At 52.2% G+C, this 25,449-nt stretch overlaps 7 protein-coding genes across 7 annotated transcripts; 4 read left to right on the plus strand and 3 right to left on the minus strand.

The window, feature by feature from the left end:
- Nucleotides 1-460: 460 nt before the first annotated feature.
- Nucleotides 461-2,507, plus strand: DSM5745_07206 (uncharacterized protein; the record flags this gene model as incomplete). The annotated part of the gene is made up of 2 exons (XM_026749222.1): nucleotides 461-751; nucleotides 891-2,507. The coding sequence occupies 2 exons, from the start codon at nucleotides 461-463 to the stop codon at nucleotides 2,505-2,507; spliced, it is 1,908 nt and encodes a 635-aa protein (XP_026602312.1).
- A 2,000-nt stretch (nucleotides 2,508-4,507) lies between these two features.
- Nucleotides 4,508-5,186, plus strand: DSM5745_07207 (uncharacterized protein; the record flags this gene model as incomplete). Its single annotated transcript, XM_026749223.1, has 4 exons — nucleotides 4,508-4,557; nucleotides 4,634-4,870; nucleotides 4,967-5,010; nucleotides 5,089-5,186. The coding sequence occupies 4 exons, from the start codon at nucleotides 4,508-4,510 to the stop codon at nucleotides 5,184-5,186; spliced, it is 429 nt and encodes a 142-aa protein (XP_026602313.1).
- Nucleotides 5,187-6,051: 865 nt separating this feature from the next.
- Nucleotides 6,052-10,824, minus strand: DSM5745_07208 (pleiotropic drug resistance family ABC transporter; the record flags this gene model as incomplete). The annotated part of the gene is made up of 6 exons (XM_026749224.1): nucleotides 6,052-6,475; nucleotides 6,539-6,999; nucleotides 7,049-8,539; nucleotides 8,587-9,654; nucleotides 9,701-10,145; nucleotides 10,208-10,824. The coding sequence occupies 6 exons, from the start codon at nucleotides 10,822-10,824 to the stop codon at nucleotides 6,052-6,054; spliced, it is 4,506 nt and encodes a 1,501-aa protein (XP_026602314.1).
- A 1,121-nt stretch (nucleotides 10,825-11,945) lies between these two features.
- On the plus strand, nucleotides 11,946-13,137 carry DSM5745_07209 (uncharacterized protein; the record flags this gene model as incomplete). Its single annotated transcript, XM_026749225.1, has 2 exons — nucleotides 11,946-12,337; nucleotides 12,402-13,137. The coding sequence occupies 2 exons, from the start codon at nucleotides 11,946-11,948 to the stop codon at nucleotides 13,135-13,137; spliced, it is 1,128 nt and encodes a 375-aa protein (XP_026602315.1).
- Nucleotides 13,138-14,173: 1,036 nt separating this feature from the next.
- Nucleotides 14,174-15,963, minus strand: DSM5745_07210 (putative choline transport protein; the record flags this gene model as incomplete). The annotated part of the gene is made up of 5 exons (XM_026749226.1): nucleotides 14,174-14,274; nucleotides 14,341-14,574; nucleotides 14,628-14,902; nucleotides 14,963-15,302; nucleotides 15,360-15,963. 5 exons carry the CDS (start codon nucleotides 15,961-15,963, stop codon nucleotides 14,174-14,176), a joined length of 1,554 nt encoding a protein of 517 aa, XP_026602316.1.
- Nucleotides 15,964-16,886: 923 nt separating this feature from the next.
- DSM5745_07211 (uncharacterized protein) lies at nucleotides 16,887-19,838 on the minus strand (the record flags this gene model as incomplete). Its single annotated transcript, XM_026749227.1, has 8 exons — nucleotides 16,887-18,277; nucleotides 18,343-18,709; nucleotides 18,764-18,872; nucleotides 18,936-19,123; nucleotides 19,286-19,307; nucleotides 19,356-19,531; nucleotides 19,582-19,678; nucleotides 19,729-19,838. The coding sequence occupies 8 exons, from the start codon at nucleotides 19,836-19,838 to the stop codon at nucleotides 16,887-16,889; spliced, it is 2,460 nt and encodes an 819-aa protein (XP_026602317.1).
- A 370-nt stretch (nucleotides 19,839-20,208) lies between these two features.
- On the plus strand, nucleotides 20,209-22,185 carry DSM5745_07212 (uncharacterized protein; the record flags this gene model as incomplete). Its single annotated transcript, XM_026749228.1, has 2 exons — nucleotides 20,209-20,269; nucleotides 20,321-22,185. The coding sequence occupies 2 exons, from the start codon at nucleotides 20,209-20,211 to the stop codon at nucleotides 22,183-22,185; spliced, it is 1,926 nt and encodes a 641-aa protein (XP_026602318.1).
- Nucleotides 22,186-25,449: the final 3,264 nt, after the last annotated feature.

Genomic DNA, 25,449 nt, shown 5'->3' on the forward strand with positions numbered 1-25,449 from the left:
CTCCATCCTGACGCCGTAGTCTGTTTGACTAACCCAGATTGGGCGGGAGTGGGCTCTGCACCCAGGATATCTATCGACTGCTCCCTCCCCCATCATGCTCACCCCCATTCCAATCATCTCCAGCCGGTCCTGTTCTAATATTATTCTTCTTCTGTTACATATCCTTCATCTCTGCCTCTATTTATCCTCCTCTTCCTTCCCTCTCACTCTTCCACCATATCTTGTCCGCTCTCGTGCTACCTCCTCATCCTCATCTATCTTATCGGCTCTTTATCTCTACCGGCTACCTCTCACAGTCTGTCTCCCCACCCTGTCTATCGCTATGGATCCTACCGATACGACTGTAACTGTATACTAACAAGACATCCAGTCTTCATCAGTCCCAACTATTCTCACTGACCGCAGTTCCATCCATCCACTCAACCACGACTAGGAGGGCAACAGCATGTCAGCAGTCACCATGGCCGACGACGACCTCTTCACGAGAGCCATCAATGGATATCGGGACGCATTTTTGGATCAGCATTCCCATCTCCCGGAGACAGAGCGAAATCAACTTTGGAGTCAGCGCCTCAGTCAGTTCATGCCTACGACCACGGTGTCACCGTCCACACCCGCGTATCGACCAGTTTCGGGTTCCAGCATCCTTGGCCACGGCACCTCTTCTGAGAAATCCGGGAAACGGACACGACAGGAAACTCCTCGGACACTACCTGGTTCTGGCCTTCCTCCGACAAAGCGGCGAGTCACCGTACGTGCTCTATTCTGGTCCTCTCCTCCCGTCCCGCTGCATCTCTCGTCCCCATCCATGCCTGTTCCTGCTGCGCTACCTTCCTCACCTCTTCATCCTCTACTCTCCCGCCAACAGTCCCTGGATTGACACTTGGCAGACTCCGGATCCTCCTGAGCGCGTTGCTCTGCAGCGCGATCTCTCCCATGCGTCCTCCCCGGCAGCTCCGGAAACGTCCTGGCAGCTTTCGAGAACAATGTCGCAGACGGACAACGGGCTTCCCTCCTCCGGTCCTGGATTCGTTCCTCAACCGCCAGCTATGGTTCGCTCGCAGAGTCAACAGGTCCCCGTGTCGTACCAACATTCTATGACGTCCATGGCCCAATATCGACACACTCCTGGATACCAACGCCGCCTCCTGCAGAACGTTAGCGAATATTCACCCTCCGAATACACAAAACAATATTTGGGCAACTTCGACGGCCAGACGAACGTCTCCCCGGATTCTCTGGCGTTTTCAGCGAGTCCCGTACAAGTCGGAGGTTCAAATCGGAGCTCGCTGCCCAGTCAGTTCTTCCAAGGACACATGGGCGGCGACAATCCCCTGGCCGCGGCACCTGTTCAAGCCGTCCCTATGACTCGCAGTGGAACGACTGAGTCTCTATGCGGAACGATGGGAATGATGCGTTTCGACTCCTCAGGTCCTAGTATTGACTCAGATTATTCCTTTGCTGTTCCCTCATCCAACTTTCCCGCTTCCAGCACGCCTCTTAATGTTCCTTTCTCAAATACTGTCTCTCCCACCCCGCAAATCATCCCTCAGACTCCATTCAACATGGTCGACCCGTCAATAGCCATGCCGTACTCCTGCTCTGCCCCTCCTGCCACCACGATGTCCTTCATTCCTCCCTCTCCCGTCACCGATGTGAAACCCCCTGTGCCTGCTGAGATGGATGTTTTATCAAGTACGCAGCCTTCTCGAGCTGCTCGAAGGACGCAGGAGATTGTGCACAGCGCACGGCCTATAGCCCCCAAGACCGAAACTCTCAAGGCCTCTCCGCCGAAGGTGGTAGAGCACAAGATGATCCGAATCTCTTCATCAGACGGGACTTCCAAGGAAGTCGCTGCCATTCCCAAAGCCTCAATTCAACGACCTCCTCGGCAAAAGACGTATTGCACGATGTGCAACGACCAACCAGACGGCTTCCACGGAGAACATGAACTTCGCCGCCACATCGATCGCGTTCATGCAGTGGTTCGAAAAGTCTGGGTATGCGTCGATATCTCCCCCGACAAGAAATTTCTTGCCAACTGCAAAGCTTGTCGGAATGGGAAGAGGTACGGAGCCAATTACAATGCCGCTGCTCATCTTCGCCGCACCCACTTCAACCCCTGCCAACGCGGTCGCGGTGGGCGCGGAAAAGACAGCGAAAAGCGCGGCGGGAAAGGTGGCGGTACTCATCCGCCCATGGACATCCTGAAGCACTGGATGGTCCAGAAAGAGGAGTACGTCTACGAGAACGTCGCTCAGGGCTACTCTCTTGATGCTGACGGAGTCCCTGATGACATGGTCACCGCACCAATCAATTCAGTCGACGACTCTTCATTTGAGTCTCACGACTCTGAGGACATGTCTTCGCAGGGTGTGGAACCAACCGGTATGACCAGCTATGATGCCTTCACCTCGTTCCCTACGACGAACCCGTATCCATCGTTCGAGAGCACCTGCTATCTCGAGTCCCAGCCCATGGTCCCTGAAGTAACATCGTACGTCTGATTTGCTTCTATACTGTGGATGCTTGATGACTTTCTAATCTATATTCGTGTATACATCTCTTGTTTGTCGGAGTTGTTCTTCTCCCTTATATTGCGTGCTTGAAGTCGCATTTGTTATCTTCTCATCTTTTACTTTTACTTTTTCTTTTCTCTCTTCACTTTTCTCTTTTCCTGTTCCGTACACTCTGGAACTCGCTTTTTTCTATTTTTCTTTCTCATCGTTATATTTTCTCTATTCTCTTTCTTATTTATTTTACCGCGCAACTCGTTTCCGGCATTTACCTCATTGAGGGTCTACAGGTCGAATCGCGGCCTCGTACTCCCGTCACAGAGGGATACGACATAATGTGTGATGATGAGCAGCAGCCAGTCCACGAGACTCTACATCCAGAATATACTGATTTGGCGAACACGCCTACGAACAACACCTCAACTCAGCATCCGCCCCCAAACGGTGGGAAAGCAAGATGAGCTACTAAGTTTCCCAATGCCTAACGGCAGGGACTTTGGTAACCTCCGATGTTCTTCACTACTCTACTATACTAGCTGCAGGATCGCCCTGTAGGACTAAGTTTGTTACTAAGTGCGCAGGAACTGAACTTCCGTGATGAGCAAATGGTAGCGACGAGCCAGCAGAGTCGGTCGATTGGTCGATTTATCAACATCTCGTTCTCATGATCAGTGCGTGTAACGCACATGCAGCTAGCTGCGGCTCTCTTAGTTTCAGGCTCAGCAGAAGCCGACTCGGCTGGACTCTGTTGGCTCGTCGCGACCGCTTTGACTCTGTGAGCCACGCAAGCAGTCGGGCTATGGTGCTTGAGCAGCCACTCTGATCAACGAATATTTTTAGAACAACGTGCGTGGCTGTGGCGCGCAGTTGTTGAGCTGGACGTAGGACTGGTCGGACTGATGTGGCTGTGCCTTGGGCTGTACCAACGATGTACTCCGTATTCATTGTAACTATTACATTTGGATCAACTAATGGACTATTATAACTTGCAGCTTCTGTGCATGAAATAAGATGTAATTCAAGTAGGCAGAGCCACGAGAATTGAAGCCTCCTGGTGGTTTCTCGATACTCCAAATCTACTATGCATTCTCGCTTTCGAAGATCCCATACCTGCCTTCGTCCGCAGCTGTTTCTTAGGGTCAAGCTTGCTTCTCACGTTTTGCACTGCTATATATAGTTGACCGAAGAAATCTATGGAGGACCTACGCAGTATGGACCTCACGATTTTTATGCTATTCTCCTTAGACTACCATAGCGGCAAGAATATATAACTATGGCAGTCGCAAAGCGCACCTACACTAGCATCATACCCTTTCCCACAACCCAATAGGCTCTATAGATCGCTGTTTTAAACCTCTCCCCACGACATAGATACTCCTTACCATGGCACATCCACGCTTATGGTTAACGCTAGCCATGGAAGCCCACCCAGCATTGAAATGCATAGTTTGTGCTATGCTCTCTGAGTAAGCAGCTGTGCAGCGGTCAGGTGACTCTTATCGGGGGCGGCAAGTCCGAACCTTGGAATCGCCTCCAGACTCCGAGCGAGTCTCCATCGATTCCCATCCTCAGCGACCCAGTCGGCAACCAGGCGACAACGTCGAACGAACCGAACCAAATAATAAATAGCATATCGCCCCTTATTAATATCTTCATCCTCCTGCGCCTAATTTTCCAGCCCGTCCACCCATCTTCATACTTTACGCTTCCTCGCCTCGCCCTCGTTTCGTCTTACTCTTACACCTCCTCGACCCCTCCCGATCGCTCCGTCAGCTCAGCTCGCCTTACCTTGCGTCGCCCGGGCTCAGCTCTAGCCTCTAAAACTTGGCATTTTCTTAGGTACGAGGCTCCCCGAACGATTGGTCCTTTGTTACTCCGTGCCCCGGAACCCGTCATCTTCTTTTTCTCGTTCTCGTCGATCACAACTGACGCTTGCTTTTCCTTACTCCGTACTCCAGACCAGACCATCCTCTCCTCACCGCCGCGCAATAATGGCCGCCAACGAGTTCTACAACCAGGGTCCCCCTCACCCTCAGCATGCGTAAGCGTCCCGTTTCCTTGTTCGTTGTCGCCCGTTGTCCGTATCGCTGCGCGATCGCGCGATTCGAGTCGACTAGCCAAGCCGAGCTGGATTCCATCGCTGTGAGCGAGCGTCTGCTGTCGACGCCCGCGGATGAGCGACACGACCCGGCTATCGAGCTTTCGCCATCTCCCATGATCACACGGCTGACTGCTGTCCGTATAGATACCAGGGCGGCGGCTACCCCCCGCAGGGCCACTACCAGCAGCCGCAACAGCCCTACTACCCTCCCCAGGGTGGTTACCAGCAGCCTTACCCGCAAGGCCCGCCGCCGGTATGCCAGCCGAACCTCCCTTCATATCTATATCTCTATTCCGAATTCATGAACTGACGAGTATCCGCCGCGCAGCAACAGATGATGTACCAGCAGCAACCTCGCCGAGAGAAGAAGGACCGCGGGTGTCTGGGAGCCTGGTGAGCGGACTTCCGTCCTCCGAACGTCGCGAACCCGCTTCCTGTTCCTGTCGCTAACTTCTCGCTTCTTCTTTTTAGTCTGGCGACTCTCTGCTGCTGCTTCCTGTGCGAGGAAACCTGCGAATGCTGCTTCGACTGCATTGAGTGCTGCGAGATGTGCTAAACGAACCGAATAAGATACGACTCCGAAGAGAACTGACGAGACGAGACGAGACGAGACGAGTCCAAAGCAAAAAAACTTACCTACTCCCTTCCGGCTCCTCGTACGCGGCGGCTTGCTCGAATTGGATTGGATGCGGACTTTGACGTCCTACGACGTTCGCCTGTCTCTACCAACGCACGCTATTTATGTGGAAATACATCGACCCGGCTCCGTTGGGTCTTCGATCTTCTCGACGACAGTGCAATCACCACCTGGACTTGAATTTCCCAACGCGCCATGCCATACGCTCCGATCCGATCTACTGGGAAACTGAATGGATATTTGACTACTCTACTTGGACGAAGGCGCTGATCCTCCTTTTGCTTACTCTGTTAGTTCGTTATACCTTTCTCGCGCCGCCTTTTATACCTTTTTAATGCCGCTCATGGACTTTTGTTTGGATTGGTGGGCCGCTGTTTTGGAGGACTACGCTGTATATTGCTTTCCTATCGCTTATCTGTTTACTCTTCAATTATATATACGTTTCACATTGACATTGACCTTTTCCGACATAGTAGGAGCAAATTTGTCTCCCTGGCCGTACTCAAATCGAGGCCGCTTCATCGGAACCATACATCGTCACTCGTACTCCAGTTGGTTTCCTTACGAGGGCTACAGGCAGCCGGCCACATTTATCAAGCTACAGCGCATAAGTTCAGCATTACGGACGAGATTTAAAACCTTACGAGAGATCAATGGCTGATAAAATTAAGATATCGGGTTGAGCGAAATACATGATCTAACATGCAGTGAGATAAGACACGTCGATAGTGGACCATAAAAGCCCATACTCAAGACACGACACCAACTCATTCAGGACAACCCCTAGCACAGCCAACTCACTTCTTCTCCACTTGCTGCGACTTCTTCTTCGGCACGCGAATCAACCAATACAAGAAGACAGCGGCGAATGCATTAAAGACGATGTAGATGAACAGGATCCCGACGTTGCGCCAGACGTCGTCGGGGTAGATATTGAGCGCAGCCAAAAACTGGTCCGTTGAGGAAATCGCGCAGAGCCGGCAGTCGCCATTGGCAGCCGGGCTGAGGATCTTCGCTCCCGTTGTATCGGCGTAGGGGCCGAGATACGAGGTGCAGTTTTGTCCGTCGGGTGGCGGGAATTTGAGGATCTCGATGTCTGAGCAATTCACCTCGGCACCAGATAGGCCGGTCGACAATACGTTCCCTACGAGGTAGGTAAACGGGGAGCATCTGTACATAAAAATCCAGAACCTAGGCATGGCGTCCGGTGATGCAAGTACACTGAGATCACTGTTAGCATGTATGTGGCGGTGGTAATGGGTAGTATACGGAAAGCCGGCTTACCCGTTGAAAATGAGACATAGCGTGAACAACAGCTGAGCGATGTTACTACCCGTATCTGGATGCTCGATTCCAGCAATGATCATGGAGCTGAAGGTTGATGTGAACAACATGAAGATCAAAATCAAGAGGAACATTGTGCCGCCTCGCTCGACCGTCTCGCCAGGCCCTGCGTTGCGGTAAAGTCCGATGGGATAGTACCAGCAGAAGTACGCCGGGACAGCCATCAGAATATTCCAAGGAAGCTCCACGATAATGCTGGCCATCATGAAGGCTTTCCACGAGTACGCTTTGGACGGCCGCTCCCGTACTTCATACAGAGCGCGTTGCCTCGTAAAGTACGGCATCATCTGTTGGACCAAGTTGGGAAAGATAACGAGTAGCATAAAGATAGCGAACATTTGGTTTTGCATGCCTTGTAAACTGAGTGGTTCTCTCCAGAACGTGAATCCGATGAAAAAGGGCTATTTCGTCAGTAATGTTGCACGCGCAGGGGCGCCTAGGAAAACATACCGGAATGACACACATGGCGGCCTTGGAGTAGATGTAGGACGGACTACGCCAGTATTGCTGAAACACTCGTTGGAGGCAGATGAGAAACTGCGACCAGAGGGGCATTGCAAACTCTTCATACTCAGGCGTCCTCGGAGGTGCTGGCTTCTGCGAAAGCTCTGCCTTCATCTGTGCCAATTCCTGACGTACCTGATCGCGTTCAGGGCTATGGTTCCAAACTTCAGACCAGTCCCTGTCGGCATGAGACCCTGGAGCCGCACCGATGATCTCCAACATCCATTCGGCGGGATTGGCAGTCTTGGGACAAGGAGCGGAGCCCTTCTTCTCGAAGTATTCAATCAAAGTCCCCATGTTCTCTCCAAGCTCTCCAAAGTATATTGTTTTTCCACCCTTCGCCAAGAATAGAAGCCGGTCAAACTGCTGCATCAGGATTGCGGACGGTTGGTGAATTGTACACAAGATCGCCTGACCATGGTCTGCTAGCTTCCTCATCAAGGAGCAAATAGACCACGCTGTTTGACTGTCTAGGCCCGATGTTGGCTCATCAAAAAAGAGAAGAAGATCTGGTTTGGCTGCAAGTTCCACTCCAATAGTAAGGCGCTTTCTCTGTTCCACGTTCAAGCCCTCACCCAAGATACCAACAACGGCTTCTGCGTACTCCTCCATACAAAGCATCTTAATGACCTCTTCCACATAAGCCAACTTTTCCTTTCGCGAGGTGCTGGCCGGCTGGCGAAGCATCGCACTAAAGATCAGCGCCTCACGAACAGTGCTGGTCTCGAGGTGCAGGTCTTGCTGTTGGACATAACCTGTCTTGCGTTGGAACGAGTCATCCCGCAAGCGTCCGTCTACCAACATGTCCCCAGTAATGACGCCCATAGTAACGCGGTCAGCTAGGACATCTAGTAACGAAGTCTTGCCAGCTCCAGTAACGCCCATTAATGCCGTCAAGGTTTTTGGCCGTACCCAGCCATCGATATGGTCAAGGATACGCCGATTCTCACCTTTGATTTTGATATCGTAGCACACGTCCTGCCAATGGAAAATAGCAGTTTGCTTCTTGATAGCTCCGACATGAGCATCACCCTTCTCACCTTCAAGCTTCGGCTTGTCCGTTGTAGGGGCTTCCTCTTCATCCCGTCGAACTTGCTTCGCGAAAGCCGGAATTTTGCCTCTTGGGAAGACAAGAATCTCTCCCTTGGAAGGCTTCGCGCGAACGAACTCACTGGAGATAATATAGGCCGCCAAAAAGAAGAACATGAAGCCTAATAAAATGCCGTAGTTCCTCCAGAGATGGGAGTAATAATACTCGAATTGGGTATTCAAGTATTTGTCACCATCGATGAAGTTTTCCCCGGCTACAGCTCCATTACCAGAGCAAATCCTCGATTGGGGAGGGACATCGTTATATTCATCCCCACTAGGAACGTATAAGGCACACTCGAATCTCCGGTGACTGAATTCGTTGACCATAAGTGACTCAAACGCGTACTGAAAATTGATTAGTAGCTACCTAAGGTTTCGTGAGAGAGACTTACACCAATGGGATTGAGATAGTTGAGCCATCTAAACCAGGGGTGCATATTGCGCACAGGAATTGTGAACCCAGTGTAAATGACGAGAATCAGCATAACGATTGACGAGGGAACCATTGCCTGCTCCATGGACCGAGAGATCGCACCAGTCCAGCGGAAGACGTTCGACATGACGAGTGTCGTCGTGAAGGAAAACAGGTAGAATATGAAGAAGTGACCTGCGGTTCGACGAAGGTTTGTCATGAAGTAGAGGATGATGTTGAAAACAATCGAAACGAGAATCTTAGCCGGCAAGTCGACAATCATCGAGCTGATCGCTTCTGCGGACGGATGATACAAAGCGTACTTGAAGTGTTTCTCCACAATTGGTCTCTGTTGCCAGAGCGTTAGGATTTCCAATGCGCTTGAAAATGCATTGAGCAGAATGGCAAAGAATAAAAGCGCCCCACGGGCGAAGAACTTCTCGGTTGTACCATTCATGTTGTAGAAGATGCTTGAGATGATCAGCGCCAAGATACTGTTGCCAATCGTTGTGGCAAGGGTCATGCTCATATCACCCTTCAAACGAAGGAAGCCTCTATACAGGCATAGGCGGATCTGCATCGGGTAGGAGAGGGTATATGGCGAGCTGGCACGGGTGCTTTTAGCCTTTTCTGCTGCGCGAGAACGACTAAACTCTTCGTACTTGCTGCCGCCGACGGGAAATTCATTCTGGAAAGCCTCAATTTCATCAAGTAACTTCCGACGCTCCGCGCTCTGTTTCCACCGTTCTGCGAACTCATCGGGTGTTCGGGGAACAAGATGCTCAGAGCCCTCTCGCACAAGACGCTCAGTGGGACTAGTCAGAGACGTCAGGAAATCGGCGGTAGTCTGCCTGTCAGGGCATTCGAATCCCATCTCGATGAAGAAGCGCCGGGCATCGAGAGCATTCCCAAAGTATATTTGCCGGCCTTCATACAGGACGATCGCTTTGTCAAACACATCGTAGATCGCCTGACTCGCCTGGTAGATAGCAACAATAGCCGTGGAGCCGGTATACTCCGTGGAAAGGCGAAGGTTTCGGACAAATTCCTTCCTGAGTTAGAAGGGCTGAAGAATAGACGGAGCAATCACTTACCAGAGCAGTTGAACTGTCGAGACCTCTGGTCGAATTATCCCAACACTGCAACGGACAACCACAAAGAGCCGTCTCTGCAATACTGACTCTCTTTCGTTCTCCACCGGACACGCCTCGTATATATTCATTCCCGATCATCGTGTTCATCGTGTGACTCAGGCCCAACATCGCCATGGTGACATCGCGCATATGACAAGCGTACTGATCTCTCGTTACACCAGGAAAACGGTTGGCTGGAGTACGCGCTCGGGCAGCAAACATAAGCGTCTCGCCAGCAGTCAGATTGGGAAAATGTATCTCGGTTTCAGCCTGATAGATGACCTCCCCCCGGAACCGACTGTGCATCTCATCCCACGAAATCCCCTGGTATTGTATGTCCGCTCCATCGTCAAGCCAAAGGCCATGAGTCTCGCCGGCGATCGTTTTCAGAAACGTAGAACAGCCACTGTAGAACAAGAAAAAGTAAGCACAGATCGGGGATTTTGTGACGGGCCAGCGCTGTGTTACCTGCCGGGTCGCCCGAGCGCGACCAACATCTCACCACTCCGAACGAAACCCTCAAAGTCGCGCAAAATGTCAATGCGGACTCTATTCCCGAAGCCCAGCTTCCGACGAATCCAGCCGTAGCCCTTCAGCCACATATTCGCAACATCCATCTGGTAATCGGCGGCCGTTCCATAGCCAAAGGCACTTAGATTGCGAAAGGAGACACCGGCAGTGCGGCGGGGGTAGCGGTCTGGATCACGGTTGGCAACTGAGAGGAAGTTCTTCGTCCACTTGCGAGCGTTGAATCGGCCGGAGTTTGGATCGAGCTGGGGGTCGCTTGAGGGGTCGAGGAAGGTGTTGGTGCCGTCCACGGCGCTGCTCTTTTGCGATAGACGGGATAAGTTCCGCGCGAGGGCAGTTATCTTCTTTTCACTTTCCTGGTCAATGTCATTGTTGACGTGTTTGATGTGTTTCTCCGAACTGGCGCATGTGATGTCGGAGCTCTCTGCTTTCTCTGCAGATGAGCTTGACGCGCCGTTCTCTTCTGTAACCCTGCTGATGACGTCCGAGGCCTGCTGTGTCGTGCCGACAGGGACAACGCCCCCGAAAGGCGCTGGAGGCAACGGATGGACTGACATCGCGTGAGGTTAAGCTGTCAAGAAACCACCGACATGCTCCGGATGAGTCGAGTAGGGACAGTCAAGTCAAGGGCGGTTTCGAGAAGGAAAGACCGATGGATTAAGTAGCGAACGCTGGGAGTCAGCCCACGAGACATCAGGGAAGGAAAGAACACAGCCGAGACAAAGTCAAATAAGAAGCGAGGACGGATGCCGGGAAGAGAGCATCCGAATGTGTCGGCCAAGTGACTCTCACAAACAGGGACAAGGAAATCAAGAATGGCCAGGCCCCCGGTCGGCTACAGATTCAGAACCTTGGGAACAATCGCAATGCCATGTTCTCGCGAGGTCATACTTGGCGTCAGCACCACGGCCAAAAGGGATTCTGCTAGGAGAATTCCAAGTGCGGCTGCAGTCCAGCTGTAGGGCATTACGGAGTAAGTTCTTACTCCGGAGTTCTACGCTGGGTCCGCCCCAGCATTGGATCGGTCGCTTAGTGCGATCGTGATGGAGAATCCGGGGCTGACCGCAGTGGATCCCTAAGGGTCTAGTCTGATATCATGATTCATTACTATGATCCTTGTGGCATCTTTATCCTCGACACAGATAATGGATGCGGCCAGAATAGAAGATAATAGCACCTGTTCATGCCAAAGAGAAGAACGGGCGTTTCTCCGCCCGAAGGCTGCTGCAAGTCACTCGGTCGTACTCGTATTTCGTATCCAGTCGGCTGGTGGTTCCACCATCCCGATCCGGGCTAGCCTCTTTTGGAATACTCCCCTCAGGCCACAGATACCAGTATGATTATATGATAGTATCAAATGACTTACTCAGAAACTGTTTACAGTGTCATCTATGAATCCTTGTTCCAATTTGAGTATTCTATAACTGCATGCGATAAGAGTGGGAAGGAAAAGAGAGACTGGAGGCGCTGTTCAAAGCTTTGTAGAGTTTCTGTTAGTCAACCATTGTTTCCGGACCTATTGTTCTTGAACTTCGCTCCGAGTGTTACTCAACCACCGTCCACGGTCCATTCCACATCTTCCCTATCTGGTTCACCTTGTCTCCAAGCGAAAGTTCTCTCTCTCTCCCTTTCCGACTCACTCTCCTAATGTCTCACACTCGTATCCGCCACGATCTCAATGTCTCGTTCCTCCAAGCCAAAGGACGCCTTTCGGGTGGCTAAAGCCACAAAAAGGCTTAGGGGATTTGCGTCTGATCTCGAAGCCGCAATTCAAAGATGTCTTCCCTCGAGGACGGGCTACTACGACCAGGTCTCAGTAATCGCAATGCATTGGGAAAACGATGACTTGGGGGTTCTGCCCTTGGAAAAGGCCTTACTCGACATCTTCAAGAACCAATATGGCTATGATGTTGAATCCTTCGAAATACCAGAAGACAGACCCCAAAAGAATCTCACCGAGAAGTTGGTGTCGTGGACAAGCAAGCATGAAGGAGAACAGGCTCTACGCATTGTTATATATTCAGGGCACGCATCCGCAGCCGGCCCAACGGATCTTCACTGGTATTTCGCGTGAGTTTCCCGAGTATATCTCCTAGTGGATATCCATATCAAGCTGACGTCTGTGGGGAATCAGAGGACAAGTCGACAACTCCGGGAATCTAACTGGTCCGAGTCTAGATTGGAACGGAATGAAAGCGATTTGCGAGTATGGAACAGGCGATCTATGCTACATATTCGATTGTTGCTCCGCGGGCTCTGGACCTGGTGCACTTTACGATGGCGCAGAGATGCTCTGTGCTTCTGTTTTCGAACAGACTGCGGGCGCGGATCCGAAATTTTCCTTTACGCAGGCCCTCATCGACACCCTCGATGATCTAAAGGGAGCCCCGTGCACCATCGCAAATCTCTTCGCGATACTCTACAGGAACTCCTCGCAACACGAAGTTGCCGCAAGCCCGCTGCACATTGCGAAGAGAAACTCACCAAGTATTGTTCTTGAGAAACTCGTCACGGAGACCGTCCCCAACCCCATGACCAAAACCGCACTCGGGGACACCAAGGAATCAAAACCGAAATCTCAAAAGAAACACAAAGTACTTTTGGCCGTCCATATTGCAGACGACAATCCAAGCCTTGCTGCGTGGAAACAGTGGCTATTGTCCAGGAATATCCCCCCCGGCGTCCTCAGCGCCGAAATCACGGTTGAAGCCGTTTATGAAACTGAACCATGCAGCAGCCTACTCCTGGTCACGATCCCGCTAGAGATCTGGACCGTACTCGACCCTACAGACGAAGCTTTCAGCTTTATCTCATTTGTCAATTCGAGCGGTCGAACGGGCGGCCAATTGCTTCAGGAGGTCCAGCCCTAAGAAAGGCACGCACAGGATTGTTTTGAGACCCCCAATACAATGATCAATCGACCATGGCCGGACAGAGACACGCAAACCAGGCATCCGGAGCCTATCATTACCACCAACACCAGCGACAGCAATCCACCGAGAACTCCTATCAGTCCCTCTGCAGGAACCCAGTTTGACCATGTACTTTTCCTCCGTGCCCCAGTAGGATCCCTGCCCTTAGCTCGCAGAACATCTTACCGGATCCGGGTCCCTCGCCGAATATAGACATGAAGATCGAGTCCGTCCAAAACACAAGCCGCAGCAGCATCGTACTCTTCACGATCGATCCCCGTAGATACATGGACGATACTGGATCACGCTAATGAAGCGAATACATTCATTGCGTTAGTCAGATCCAATGAGCAGTGGTCTGCTCGTCATCTTCTGCTCGCTATGGGCAACGATCAGTCCTGCCTAACATTGCTGAAGCTGGATACCGGTGTTGGGAGTACGGTATGTATGTCTTAGAAGGTAAGGCGGCCAAGCTCAGACCATGGCCGGCCGCTATGCTTCGCCCGGCTGTCACCATCAGTTCCATTTCGTGCCCCAACCAAGGTCCCGAGGGCATGGTAGGCAAACCCTGATCTGACATTGGCCACAACGCTAATACATGGTCTGGCACGGCCTACGGGTGAGCAGGGATCCACCCATAAGCCATGGCTGTAAGGGCTCGCTTATTCTATAATTCTTGATGATTTGCACGAGCTCGGCTTCGCTTACTTTGTACACTCCAAGTTACGGGTATGTGCTTACCTGCGAGCAGCTGGTAGCTGGGCCAAGCTACGGCTGAAAATGACGTGAGCCGCTTGGATCTCGGTATGGTCCAAGCCTGGAGTAGCGGTAAGCTGGAGTGGAGGGAAGGGTTCGGGGGCGGAGGGTATCCCGCATCGCAAACAGACTACTCCGTAGACCGCGGCCAATAAACAGGAACTATTTTCCGCAAATAATAGAGTATAGCATGTTATTCACGTGGCCATATATAGACAAACTGAAAAGACAAGATAGTCTACATCTCCAACCTAGGCCCATGATAATGGCCCCTTGCATACGCAAACCAGTTCGCGACGCCGACGATCAGCATTACGGCTAGAACGACAGATGCATAATCTACAATACCACTGGTCAGCCTGCTGTCTACCCAAGTAAACAACAATATAAGAAAAGGCAACTCACTCATATTCCCGCCCGTTACGGGAAGCACAGTAGGGAAGCAAAAGAAGACAGTCAAGATAAGTGCCCAGATAATGCACACGACGTTGCAAACATAGCCCAGTACATTAGAGACTCTGAAGGGTCGAGATTCCGGTAGGAAGTGCGTTGACCGGCGGCGGAGGATGAGAAGGACGGCGGGGATGGCGAAGGAGATTTGGGCGACGATCACGGTGGTGCTGATGAAGGAGTTGAATGCTAGCTTGGCTGTTAGTCTGGTTGGACTTGAGAGAGAAGAAGAGTATACGGACCGGTTGATGAGCACACGTATACAATCCCCACGAGGAAGACGAGGACGCCGTCGAGGATCAGTGCGTAGACTGGGACGCCGAGGGTGGGATGGATGGACGAGAGCTTCTTCGAGTAGAACAGGGCATCGTCGCGAGCAAAGGACCAGGTAAGGCGGGAGGCTGTTTGGTGGACGGCGTTGAAGGCAACGCAGGAAACGACAAATAGCGAGGCCATGAAGACGGTTGCGGCGGCGGGGGAGTGAGTGGCTTTTTCCCAGATGTAGTAGATGGGGAATCTAAGGAGACGGATGGTTAGATTAGGCTACCGATTGATGTAGGTTGATGATATGGCTCACCCAGTGTTGGTGGACAACGACTCCGCAACGTTACGGTAGCTGTAGATGATGCCGATGGCGAAGGGAAACGCCGTCAGGAATCCCACGAGGACGGTGACCAGCACAGCCTTTGGCACGACGTGTTCGGGGTCAAGACACTCTTCTGCAAGATGGAGGGTTGCGTCGAGTCCGGAGAGCATGAACTGGGGTGTTGAGAGGCCGGTGAGGAATGAGATGCCGTCCGGCCAGCCACCGGACCCGTTGGTGAGTATGCCCCAGACTTCGTTCGAGTCGATTTGCACGTCCGAGCGAGCGGGACAGGCAACTGTAATGACAATAAATGTGGATATCGAGAGGGCGACTAGAGAAGGCACAGTCATTAGTGGCGTCTACCTTGACACTTCGGAGGCTGACTTACATCCAATATTGTACATCCAGAGCGTTCTGTTAACCAAGAAAGTATTGTAAAGGACCACGAGTATATTGAACAGCTGGTAGACAAGAAAGTAATGCCACGACTGAGGCTGATACCCCGGTTGCCAGCGAATGATGATTGCCATCAAAGCGTTCACGCCAGACAAGCCGATGGACGCCCCCAGGCAGATCCATGAGAATATAGCCGCGAGGCCACTGAGGTATGACAAGCCTCGACTCCATCGGCGAGAGGCCAAGATGGAGGTGAAGTGGTACTGTCCACCGGCGGTGGGATAGACACTGGCCAGTTCAGCCAACGTCACGCCCGTGCAGAGCATGGCAAAGGTAACAACAATGATGCCGTAAAGGAGAGACAAGGCACCGCCCGACTGGATGGCAATGGCAAAGCTGGCGGCAATAGCAACCCAGCTGTTTGAGATGTTGTAGCCCACGGCGACGATGCTGAGGATGTTGAACTTGCGCTTCATGGGCATCTCAAGCTGGTCTGCGATGCCCACTTCGCCTTTCGCCATCTCGGCGTCATAAACAGATGGGTCTCCATGGTCGGCTTTGAAGGTTGAGGCTTTGGACTCCTGGACTGCTTCCATGGTCTTTGTGGTAGTATGGGAGGATCAACGACGAGGCATCGGCTTCACCCACGGTTAAGCCCAGAGTCGGCCCAAAGACGGCATGGGGACCGACGGCTGTTAAAGCCAGAATCAAAGCGTCAGCTCGCCGTCGGAACAGTTACATAATTGTCGGGGAAGGTGAGCATGTTGATAGAGAGATACGTGATAAGTGATATCGGAACTGCTGTGGGAATTCCGAGCACCTCCAAGCCCTATCTCAGTCTCACCAACGATGATCGCATCTCGACGCCACCTGGTCCTCACTAGCGGAAATAGACCCGACATCCTTGTCTTTTGAGGATGAAGATCAGCTTGGAAATGCGGGGGATGGCACTAGGTCCTCTGATAGTCGTTGTTTGACTTTGGAACGCAGGGCGCACTGCGGGGACGGCGGCTCCAACTGCGGAGGGAATCCGCACGATATTGGCAATGATAACAGGCATCAGCGATAGATGGATAAAGATCTGTTGGATCTGATAAGTATGTGATCAGAAAATGGCTGTACATAAGAAAATACCAATCTTTGTCATATAATGGACTCGCTGGGCTTACTTCCTCCGCCTGTGCTCAAGCGGCTCCCAAGTAAGACCGGACCACATTTTGGACTTACCTATAGGCATAAATACTTGATTTTATTCTCACCGTGTCAGCAGAACAACAATCAACAAGATTTTAAAGCACCTGAACAGAAAAGAAGTGGATGAGATGGAGAATACAGGTCAGCGTGGACACTACCTACCCTACTTTCTTCGCAGTCCTCCAAATAGGTGGATAATCAGTCTATAGAACAATGAAGCCGCAAGGAGAATAGTTCCAATGAAACCAAACCGTTCATAGTATTTGTCAAGCTAAGCTATGTATGGGAAGTTGTCACTTGTCACTACGACCCAACAAGATACAGCTCATGGTGTAGGGTCCCGACCGAAAACCCGGGGGAAAGGAATCATGTCTTTGACATGAGGAGCACCACAGAACCACCTTAGCACTCGCTCAAACCCCATGCCGAACGCCGTATGAGGCGCCATGCCGAAGTCCCTGCTCTGAAGCACCCACCCATACATCTCATGCGCCGCGGACTTCCCCTTCTCCTCCAACCGAGTCTCAAGGTCCTCTCGCGTGAAGGACTTTTCCGCCACGCCGCATATCTCACCAAACCCAGCGGAGGAAATGAGATCGGCAGTCATTGTGAGCTCCGGGTCGTCGGGGCAGAGGGAATAAGGAAAGGGTTCCAGGCTGCGCGGTTTGTGCGTCAGCCAGACAGGCCCGCCGAAGTGACTCGTAAGGAGGATCTCCGCTTTCCTGCAAATGTTGTCCCCAAACGCCAGATCAAGGCCTTTTGTCTTCAGCAGTGCCAGCGCCTCTCTGTATGTTATACGCATGAATGGGATTTGGATAGTCGGGTACTCTGTGCCGAGAAGCCGTGTCACATCCTGCGTGCTTTGCAGGGCGGAATGGAATATGTCGTGCAGGAAGATCTCGACAAGCTGGATGATGTCGTCCATAGAGCCCGAGCAGAGCTCAGCCTTGATATGCCAGTACTCCATGAGATGACGGTTGGTTCGACTCTCGCTTCGAAAGCTTGGGCCGAGATTGTATACGCGCTCATGGGCATGGGCAGCGGCCTCGAGGTAGAAGCCGGCGCATTGAGACAGGAAAACGGGCTTATCGTTCTTGGAGCCGGTAATTTGAATAGCAGACTTTGGCTCGTACAGGATCGATCTCGTAAGTAGGGGGGCACTGACGTCAATGAACTGGTGTTTCTTGAACCACTCATGGACAGCTGTCAAAAGCTGTGACCGATAGACATTGAGCGCCATGATCAGGGGATTTCGAAGGTAAAGGTGCCTGTTCGTCAGCAGGTGGTTCATGGATTGTGCTTCAAGAAGCTTCGGACTTGCTCTGCGAATGTTAGGATGAATGGTGCCAGTCGCCTTCGATATGATGTAGATCTTGTCGGCGGATATCTCCATCGTTCCCTCACGGTCTGGTGTAAGGCGACCATGAACCATCAAACTAGATTCTGGCTTAAGCGTGCCCAACTCAGACCCTTTATCCAGCGCGGCAGAGTTGGCCACTACCTGAATGGTCCCTGTGCTATCGCCGACGGAGAGGAAGACCAGGCCGCCATGGTCCCGAGGGCGGCTCAACAGCCAGCATAGAAGCCGTACAGTTCGATCAGGGAGCCCACGTTTTATGTCTGCGACAAACTCTTGCTTGAAGCCTTGAAGATCGGCAAAGGTCTTGGTGGGCTGCAACTGCATGCATTCAGTTGCATGTGTGGTCTGGACGCTTCCTACAACACGGAGTCCATGGTAAGCACCTTTCCATACCATGCAGTGTTTGTAGGAAGAGACTTACTGATATGTTCGTGGATCTTTCGGGCAGCCTCTGATGCAGGGAGATGAGTGACATCAAGTACCAGCTCGTTTTGGTCTTTGAAGCGGAATATGTCCTCGCTCTGTCTGATGTGTCGTAGAATGGCAGGGTCTGTCAGCTTTGTATTAGAGCCAGCCCCTCGATCCCCCCCAACAGCCCGCTGCAGATTTTCATCAAGATCGCAATTCAACACAACCGAGATAAAAGGGGCCCCGCGGACAGCTGCTGCTTGTTGATAGTCCTTGGCGGATGCACTTCCCAAGGCACTCGAGGATTGCTGGTCCGTGAAAATCCAGGATGTCTCCCGGGTTGTCGTAGCAGTCGCAAGCGATTTGAGGATCTCTCTGCGCTGCAACCAGATAGGTCAATGGGCGGGCATCAGTTAGAAGAGCGATTCACATACCAGAACTTGGCGAAGAGGCTGATACTCCTCCGCGGTTCTTTCGAAGACAGCAGCAGCAGGATCGATGAGCAGGTGGTTGTCCAGGATCTTTGCCTTTGGCAGCAGCTTACTAGATTCCAGGGCAGACGCAATGAGATCCCTTGTTGAGCGAAGTACAGGGGATCACACATACCATAGTTCCTTCGCCACAGTGAGCTTGCCCACTCCGGGGTAGCCGTTGATATAAACGAATAACGGCGTCATGTCTGTTTTGCTGATATCAAGCCACGGTTGGTAGTCAAATGTGCACGCTATGGCGGTTACGAACTGAGATAATGAGAAAGTGAATGAAAATGGGAAACATATGAAGTTCCAAAACCTCTAAGGACTGGTGAGACAAATGGGCAGAAGGCCTCGCAACTACAAGAGGTGATGCATTATCAGTGTTTCAGCCTCAGGGTAACACTGGCAGCATTTCGCACAAACTATTCATTGTTCTCAACTTGATCCCTCGAAAAAGTGCTCTGGAAGGTGAAAGCGAACCCCCACATTCAGAGCAAAGACCCTGCAATGTGGTCAGTCCGATTGAATGAAATGCTGCCTAACCACATACCTGTCGCTGTCAGACCAATCGTCCTCCCGTCCAGCCGCATCGCCCACGTAAAACGCATCGGCGATCTCTGCCACGGAGATCCCTTGCTCCAGGAGCATCAATTCCCACATCCCAATCTCCGGCTTGCGGTAGTGGTTCATCACGGGTGCAATGTAGACCACGAGGGGGACGTTCAGCTAATTGAATGTCAGTCTCCTCTTGCCATCCAACCCTGATCCACTTGTACCTCCGTAGCCAATTCCTCGAGCTTGCTTTGGAAGTTTGAAAGTCTTTGCTGCTGGAGGAGGATGTTGTTCTGATTCGTAAATATCATGACTCGGTACCTATACAGGCCTGTGAGCTGCCTGTCCTGCCTAGGATGGTTCATACCAACCCTTGACGGGTGAGTGTCCGCAGTTTCTGAGGCACAATAATGTTCCACCAAGCCCAATCCTTCCCGTTGACGGGCATAATCTCTCCAGACTTGGTTCGAATCAAGGTCATGTCCTGTCAAGGGATGTTACCATACAGAATTGTCCTCGTAGACGATGAGGATGCACCCACCAGATCGAAGCACGCGAGCTTCACCTTTTCCGACTGGCATGGCCGAGCATTCCCACGGTAGAAACCGCGGATACAGTCAGGTTCTATAATCCATTCCATAGCTTGCGTGAACGGAGTGCTAGTTGCCTTGACGTTGATGCCTGTATTTGTTGGTTTTGCAGAGGGACACGTCACGAGAGACGCGAGGAGAAAGAGCACAGTGTCAGGGCTGTAAAATTGCTTTCAGCTTTTTATCCACTGCGGGAGCCAAAGGCATAGATCTCTAGCTCTCCCATTATTGTGCCTATCGCAAAGTTGATCAATAACGCCGATGCCGTCGCCTTCACTCAACACAGGTGTGCTTACACTTACTACAGAGGCCCCTCGCAAGGGTCAGTAATAGCTTGTCCTCACATTGCATTACTTATCTGATACTGTAACAGATAATCCGATCGCTTCTTGGGGTCTGTATGCTGTGCATCACACCGACTTCCAGACTGTCACGCTTGAGGTTCCCCAGGTGGACGATGGCCATCCGCTTCTGGAATACTGCAACACTGGCGCAAAATCGGTGGCCTATGAGTTATCTCTTTCCGACGGTCAAGCCCAAGTTCAACCTTCTGGCATGCCACAATGGGCTAGGTGGTGGCTGGACTGCGTTCGGTCCTCCACAAAAAGAGTTGATGGTGACCGTACAACTCTTTGCCTATTTCTGCCAACACGGGCAGGCTACCTTGCAAGGAATGACATACTTCAACTGCGAACAGCTGGTTGGGACAAGGTAATCCAGGTTTTCTGTCGCGATCAGCCCGAAACAGCCATCAAGTCCATCTCAACGACTGATAGTCGCGAGTGGCTGCAGCGTTCGTTTGCCTCCGCGATCGGCGGCATCCAGCTCAAGGTGAGCCACGACCTGGTCAAGGAAGGTGGTGTTTTGAACCAGCTATCCCACAGACTCGCGGGGCCCCTAGTTCTCGATTGCGAGGCGGTTCCAAGGCGCATTGCCTTGGTAAACGGCGGCTACAATCTTGCATTGAGGGAGCGCCTGTTTCGCGCAGCAGCCGGATTGAGAATGACCCTAGTTATCATTGATCAACCTGGCCACTGGCTCCAGCGCCGCCGCGAAGCCCTGGGCGTGCCTATTGAGTTCCTCCCTGTGGATATGACTATTGACAGCGAGCTGCCGGAGAGGATTCTGGCTGCGCTTCAAGCCGACAAAATCCCGATAGATGGAATCACCTCTCTCGCAGACCGTTACCTGGAGGCCACTGCCAGGGTTGCGGAGCGACTCGCTCTTCCGACACAATCTTCCAAGACAATTGCCACGACTGTAAACAAAGAGCTGCTACGGGCATTCTCACCTCTCCCCCAGATAGGGCAGTCGATTGACCAGAGCCCTCCGACCATCGTTAAGCCCTCTAGTGGGAGCGGGTCATTCGGCATCTTCTTGTGTCGAGACGGAGAAGAGCGCATTGCTGCTGAACGGAGACTCAGGGCTTTGGGAAAGGAGCCTCTAGCTGAGATCTATATAGAAGGGCCCGAGGTGGACGTGAACGTTGTTCTTCACAATGGGCGGGTACTTCTTACCGAGATCTCTGATAACCTCCCCACCACAGCAGAGGGCTTTCCCTCCAAGTTCAGCGAAAAGTCCTGGGTTGAGACCGGGAGCATGTTCCCAAGCAACCTCTCCAGCAACGAACTGGCCTTGCTAACTGACAATGTGACTTCCCTTCTGCTCCGACTCGGGTTCCATACAGGCGTTTTTCACTGTGAGGCCCGAGTGCAGCATAGTGCTTCCACTTACAGGACCACCAAGTCGGCATTCCCACGATTGACAACCGCCAGCAGACCCTGTTCCACGCCACCGCCTGAGGTCACGGTTATTGAAGTAAACTGTCGGGCTCCGGGCGCGAAGGCCGCTGAAGGAAGCATGTACTCGACGGGCGTTGACTATTATGCACTTCAACTGTTATCAGCATGTAACGACAACGATCGGTTCTGCGCACTGGCGACGCCATTCTCCGACCAGTTGGGCTGGTGGGGCAGTGGCTATATACCCGCCGAAAGGGGCGGCAAGGTCACCATGGAAGTCACGTTCGAGGATCTTGAGAGATCTTCTGCTGAGTTGATGGCCAACGTTGTTCGCTGGACGTTGTTCTATCAAGACGGGGATCGTATCGAGGACCCTTGCCTCACCGGGAAAACCCACTGGTTAGCATGGTTTCTTGTTCACTCTGACGTGAGTCGGTGCCACCTTGAGAACATATTAGAGCAGGTTAGGAAAGCCCTTCGGTTTGACATAGCTTGATATCGCAGTTCGTGTATGATGGTTGAAGCCGCTGGGTGCTATCTTCTTTTCTCGATGTATACTGCTAACCATACCAATTATCGGTTTTGCCATGTACATCTCGTGGAATATGAAGATATTCGTTGTGTTTTCGGATTCAGGTTTATTGAAAGCCCCGTATACTTTGACGATGGCTTGCAACGGCCTCCTGGGAATTGCGAGGTGACGGGTTGGGTTAGGTAATGTTTGGGTACTGGACAACTTTTAAAGAGTGGGCAGGAAGAGAGACCGAACACAGTGTTAGGTATGCGACAAGCTTTCCTACCCTCCGCTGCCGACCTACATCAGCCTGTCTTACATCATCCTGGAAAACATACATTGCTGTTCACCTGCGGTGTAGGCTGGACTTGGGGGACCGATGAGGGTATGCTCAAGAAGAAGAAAAAAACACATTTCCCACTGCATTCTCCGCCGCATTCTATGAAGACAATACCCTTGGGCTAGGTAAGGAAATTATCAATGAATGACATCCTCGCTCGTTGGTTTTGAATGATCACTGCGTCTGCTGATGGGACGGAGTTATTCAGCTCTCAGATGGCGCCGATGCTCCGATGCCACACGCAGCCGGGGCAGGCGCTGTCAGTTCTTTCCATGTTGAGATCCGGAAGTCACCTTTGGAGGCCCAGTGAATAGCAAGACAAGCCAGCCTCGGACTAGAGAGGATTGGTTCGGTGTCATCAGTGTCTTGTATGGGTCAGGCAAACGCCTTTTTGGGGGAGCAACGGCGTAGTTTGTCGATCGTGATAATTTAGAGATGGTGGAATTTGACAATAATGATCGGCATGGCCATTGACTTCTCTGTAATCTACGAAGCAAAGTACGGAGTAGTGTCAGCAGTTCGTTCAACGAAAGTTTTGACGGGGTCTCAAAAGAACCCGTCTCACCATCCGGATCGGAGCTACCTGAATATGCTCGATGACATCAACCCTCAACTCTACCCTTTCTGGGGATATTAATTCAAGTGAGGTCATGAATGGCAGTGATACTCCGTCCTGCAGGCTCTTGGGGCTTAGGGCCTCTAAAAGTGTGGCTGGTGAGATATCTAAGCCACGAGTAATCTGGCCCAGGCCGGAGCCCAAGCTCCAAGGAGAGATCTGGGGTCTCCCGGCGACCTGTCAGAGGGTCAGACTGACATTTAGAGTAAGGCTCTGTTGGGCATCATTGAGGTCTGAAGTTAAACTGGAGGCGTGTGTCTGCCACTTGACCACTTCGACCTCACGAGTCTATGCCTTACCTAAACGCATGGTCTGGCTCTAGCAGCCTAGCTCTGCTTCAAAGTTCAAACCGGCCGAGCATAGCCGCTGTAAGATGCCCGCTGCGACAAAGTCCTGGCTGCCGTTGGTTTGGCGTTGCAGATGTCTTACTTTGCTTTTGCAACGAAGCCTTCATTCCTTCTGCTGGCTCTTTCGCCCATCCATGCAGAGCCCTGCGCCGGGCGCCCATTGCAATCTAGCCCTACCATTGCCCATGGGCATGAGGGCGTGAGCCGTGAGGGTGTCATCGGATTCGGGAGAGTTTCGCCCCTGAAAGGTGCATATGCAGTGTGCCAGGTCTCGGGGACTTAATTCAGGTGATGCGCCTAGTTATGTTGTGCGACGAGCCTGGCGCTAGGTACTGCTGCACTGCGCCTGCGCCCAAGGCAGATCGGCCTCGTTTGCGGTTTGGTGCGGTGGTTAGCCCGGGTTCGCGACGCTGTCGATGCTGCAGATTGACCGGACGGGGAAGACTCTTGGATTGGATCAGGATCATCATTTTGATGAGTATAGCGATCGTCGGGTATGCGTTATCCTTGACAGGGTTGAATTCCGAGGACCGGAATAAGCGACTCAGCGACCATCTGGTGGCTCGGCTTGGCGGTTTCTGACAGCCGGAGACATGTTCTGGAACTGGACTGGGATTCTGGGTTCAGAGAGGGTGATCTTGGACTTGGAGAGCGTGGAAAATGTCGTCAAAATCTTAGAGACAGCAAGGCCCCATAGCGCTAGGGGAGCGGAGTGGAGTGGATCGGGGTCTCGCGTGGGGATGCCTCGATCAGGCAAACACTCGGCCACTCAGCCCATGATCCATCCCTCCTGGCGTCCATCCATCTCCAATTCCATCATTTTTCAACCACCATACCGATAAAATCATACTCTCCTCAGTTGGATGGTCTCTAAATAGAACGGAGATGGCGGTTTTGCTTTGGCGGCTGCTCGATCGGATCAGTTGCAAGCTCAGCCGAAGCGCTGCGATACGAGGTCCTGGTCGGATCGGACTTCCACCACCAGTCCACCACCACCATCTCATCTTGACATTCCTACCCTGACTTTGATAGACTATCACGCTCCACTCATATATCGCTGATTGCTTACTTTGTTGGTCCCCGTGCCCCAGTTATTTCGCTTCGTTATCTGCGCCAAGCTGCCGCCGTCTTGACGCCAGAGGCCCAGAGCAGGGGCCCTTCACCAGGGCAAACCGAATCCAGCCAACACCGTCCAGTCTCTGCCTGCCAACTCTCGTCCTATTCGCCGACGACGGATCCTTCTCGCCAGTCGCCGATTGAGGAACCCCGGGATGGGGCCAGAAAAAGAAGCGCACGAACCAGTGCATGCATGGCAGATGACGACTCCCACACTACGCTTACCGCTGCTGGCGGCCATGGGCGGCGGGCCTACTCCGTACGGGGTATAATACAGCAGTACTAAGACCAATTTCGGACAGCTTGAGGCTCTGGGTATTGTCACCGTTTCGTACTGGCACTCAGCCCGGCCGCCACAAATCTTCAACGCTGCACTGGCACGACGCCGACCTCTGCGGCGCTGCACCCCGTCAGCCACTTGTCCCGCTCAAGTATCGGTAACTTTACGCCCATGTGTCAATGTCTAGGCCAGTTTGGGCGCGATAGAAAATCAAATAACGGAGATCGTGCCAGAATAAGGGAGCAAAAAAGTAATGAAGGAGTGGCTCCAGCGCAACGGCCCTGACTAGTCCTGTCCACTCCTAGTTCTGCAATGTTGATGGAGTCTGTCTGTCGGTATCGGACGCCAAACAGGGATATACTTCCTTATCCACCAGCCGATTGTGCCTTTTCATCGTAATGGAGGGTGCGCATTGGCTAGTGAGGCTCATTCAAGACTCGCCAATTCGCGGTGTCTTGATCCAGTTGTTGACCACACCAGAGGGCGGACAAGTGAGCCTAGTTGAGAATAAATGCCGCCATGGGTCCGCTGCAATCATGTTGGTCCT

This window comes from Aspergillus mulundensis (assembly GCF_003369625.1).
Source record: "Aspergillus mulundensis strain DSM 5745 chromosome Unknown scaffold_7, whole genome shotgun sequence".
Classification (NCBI taxonomy): Eukaryota; Fungi; Ascomycota; class Eurotiomycetes; order Eurotiales; family Aspergillaceae; genus Aspergillus; species Aspergillus mulundensis.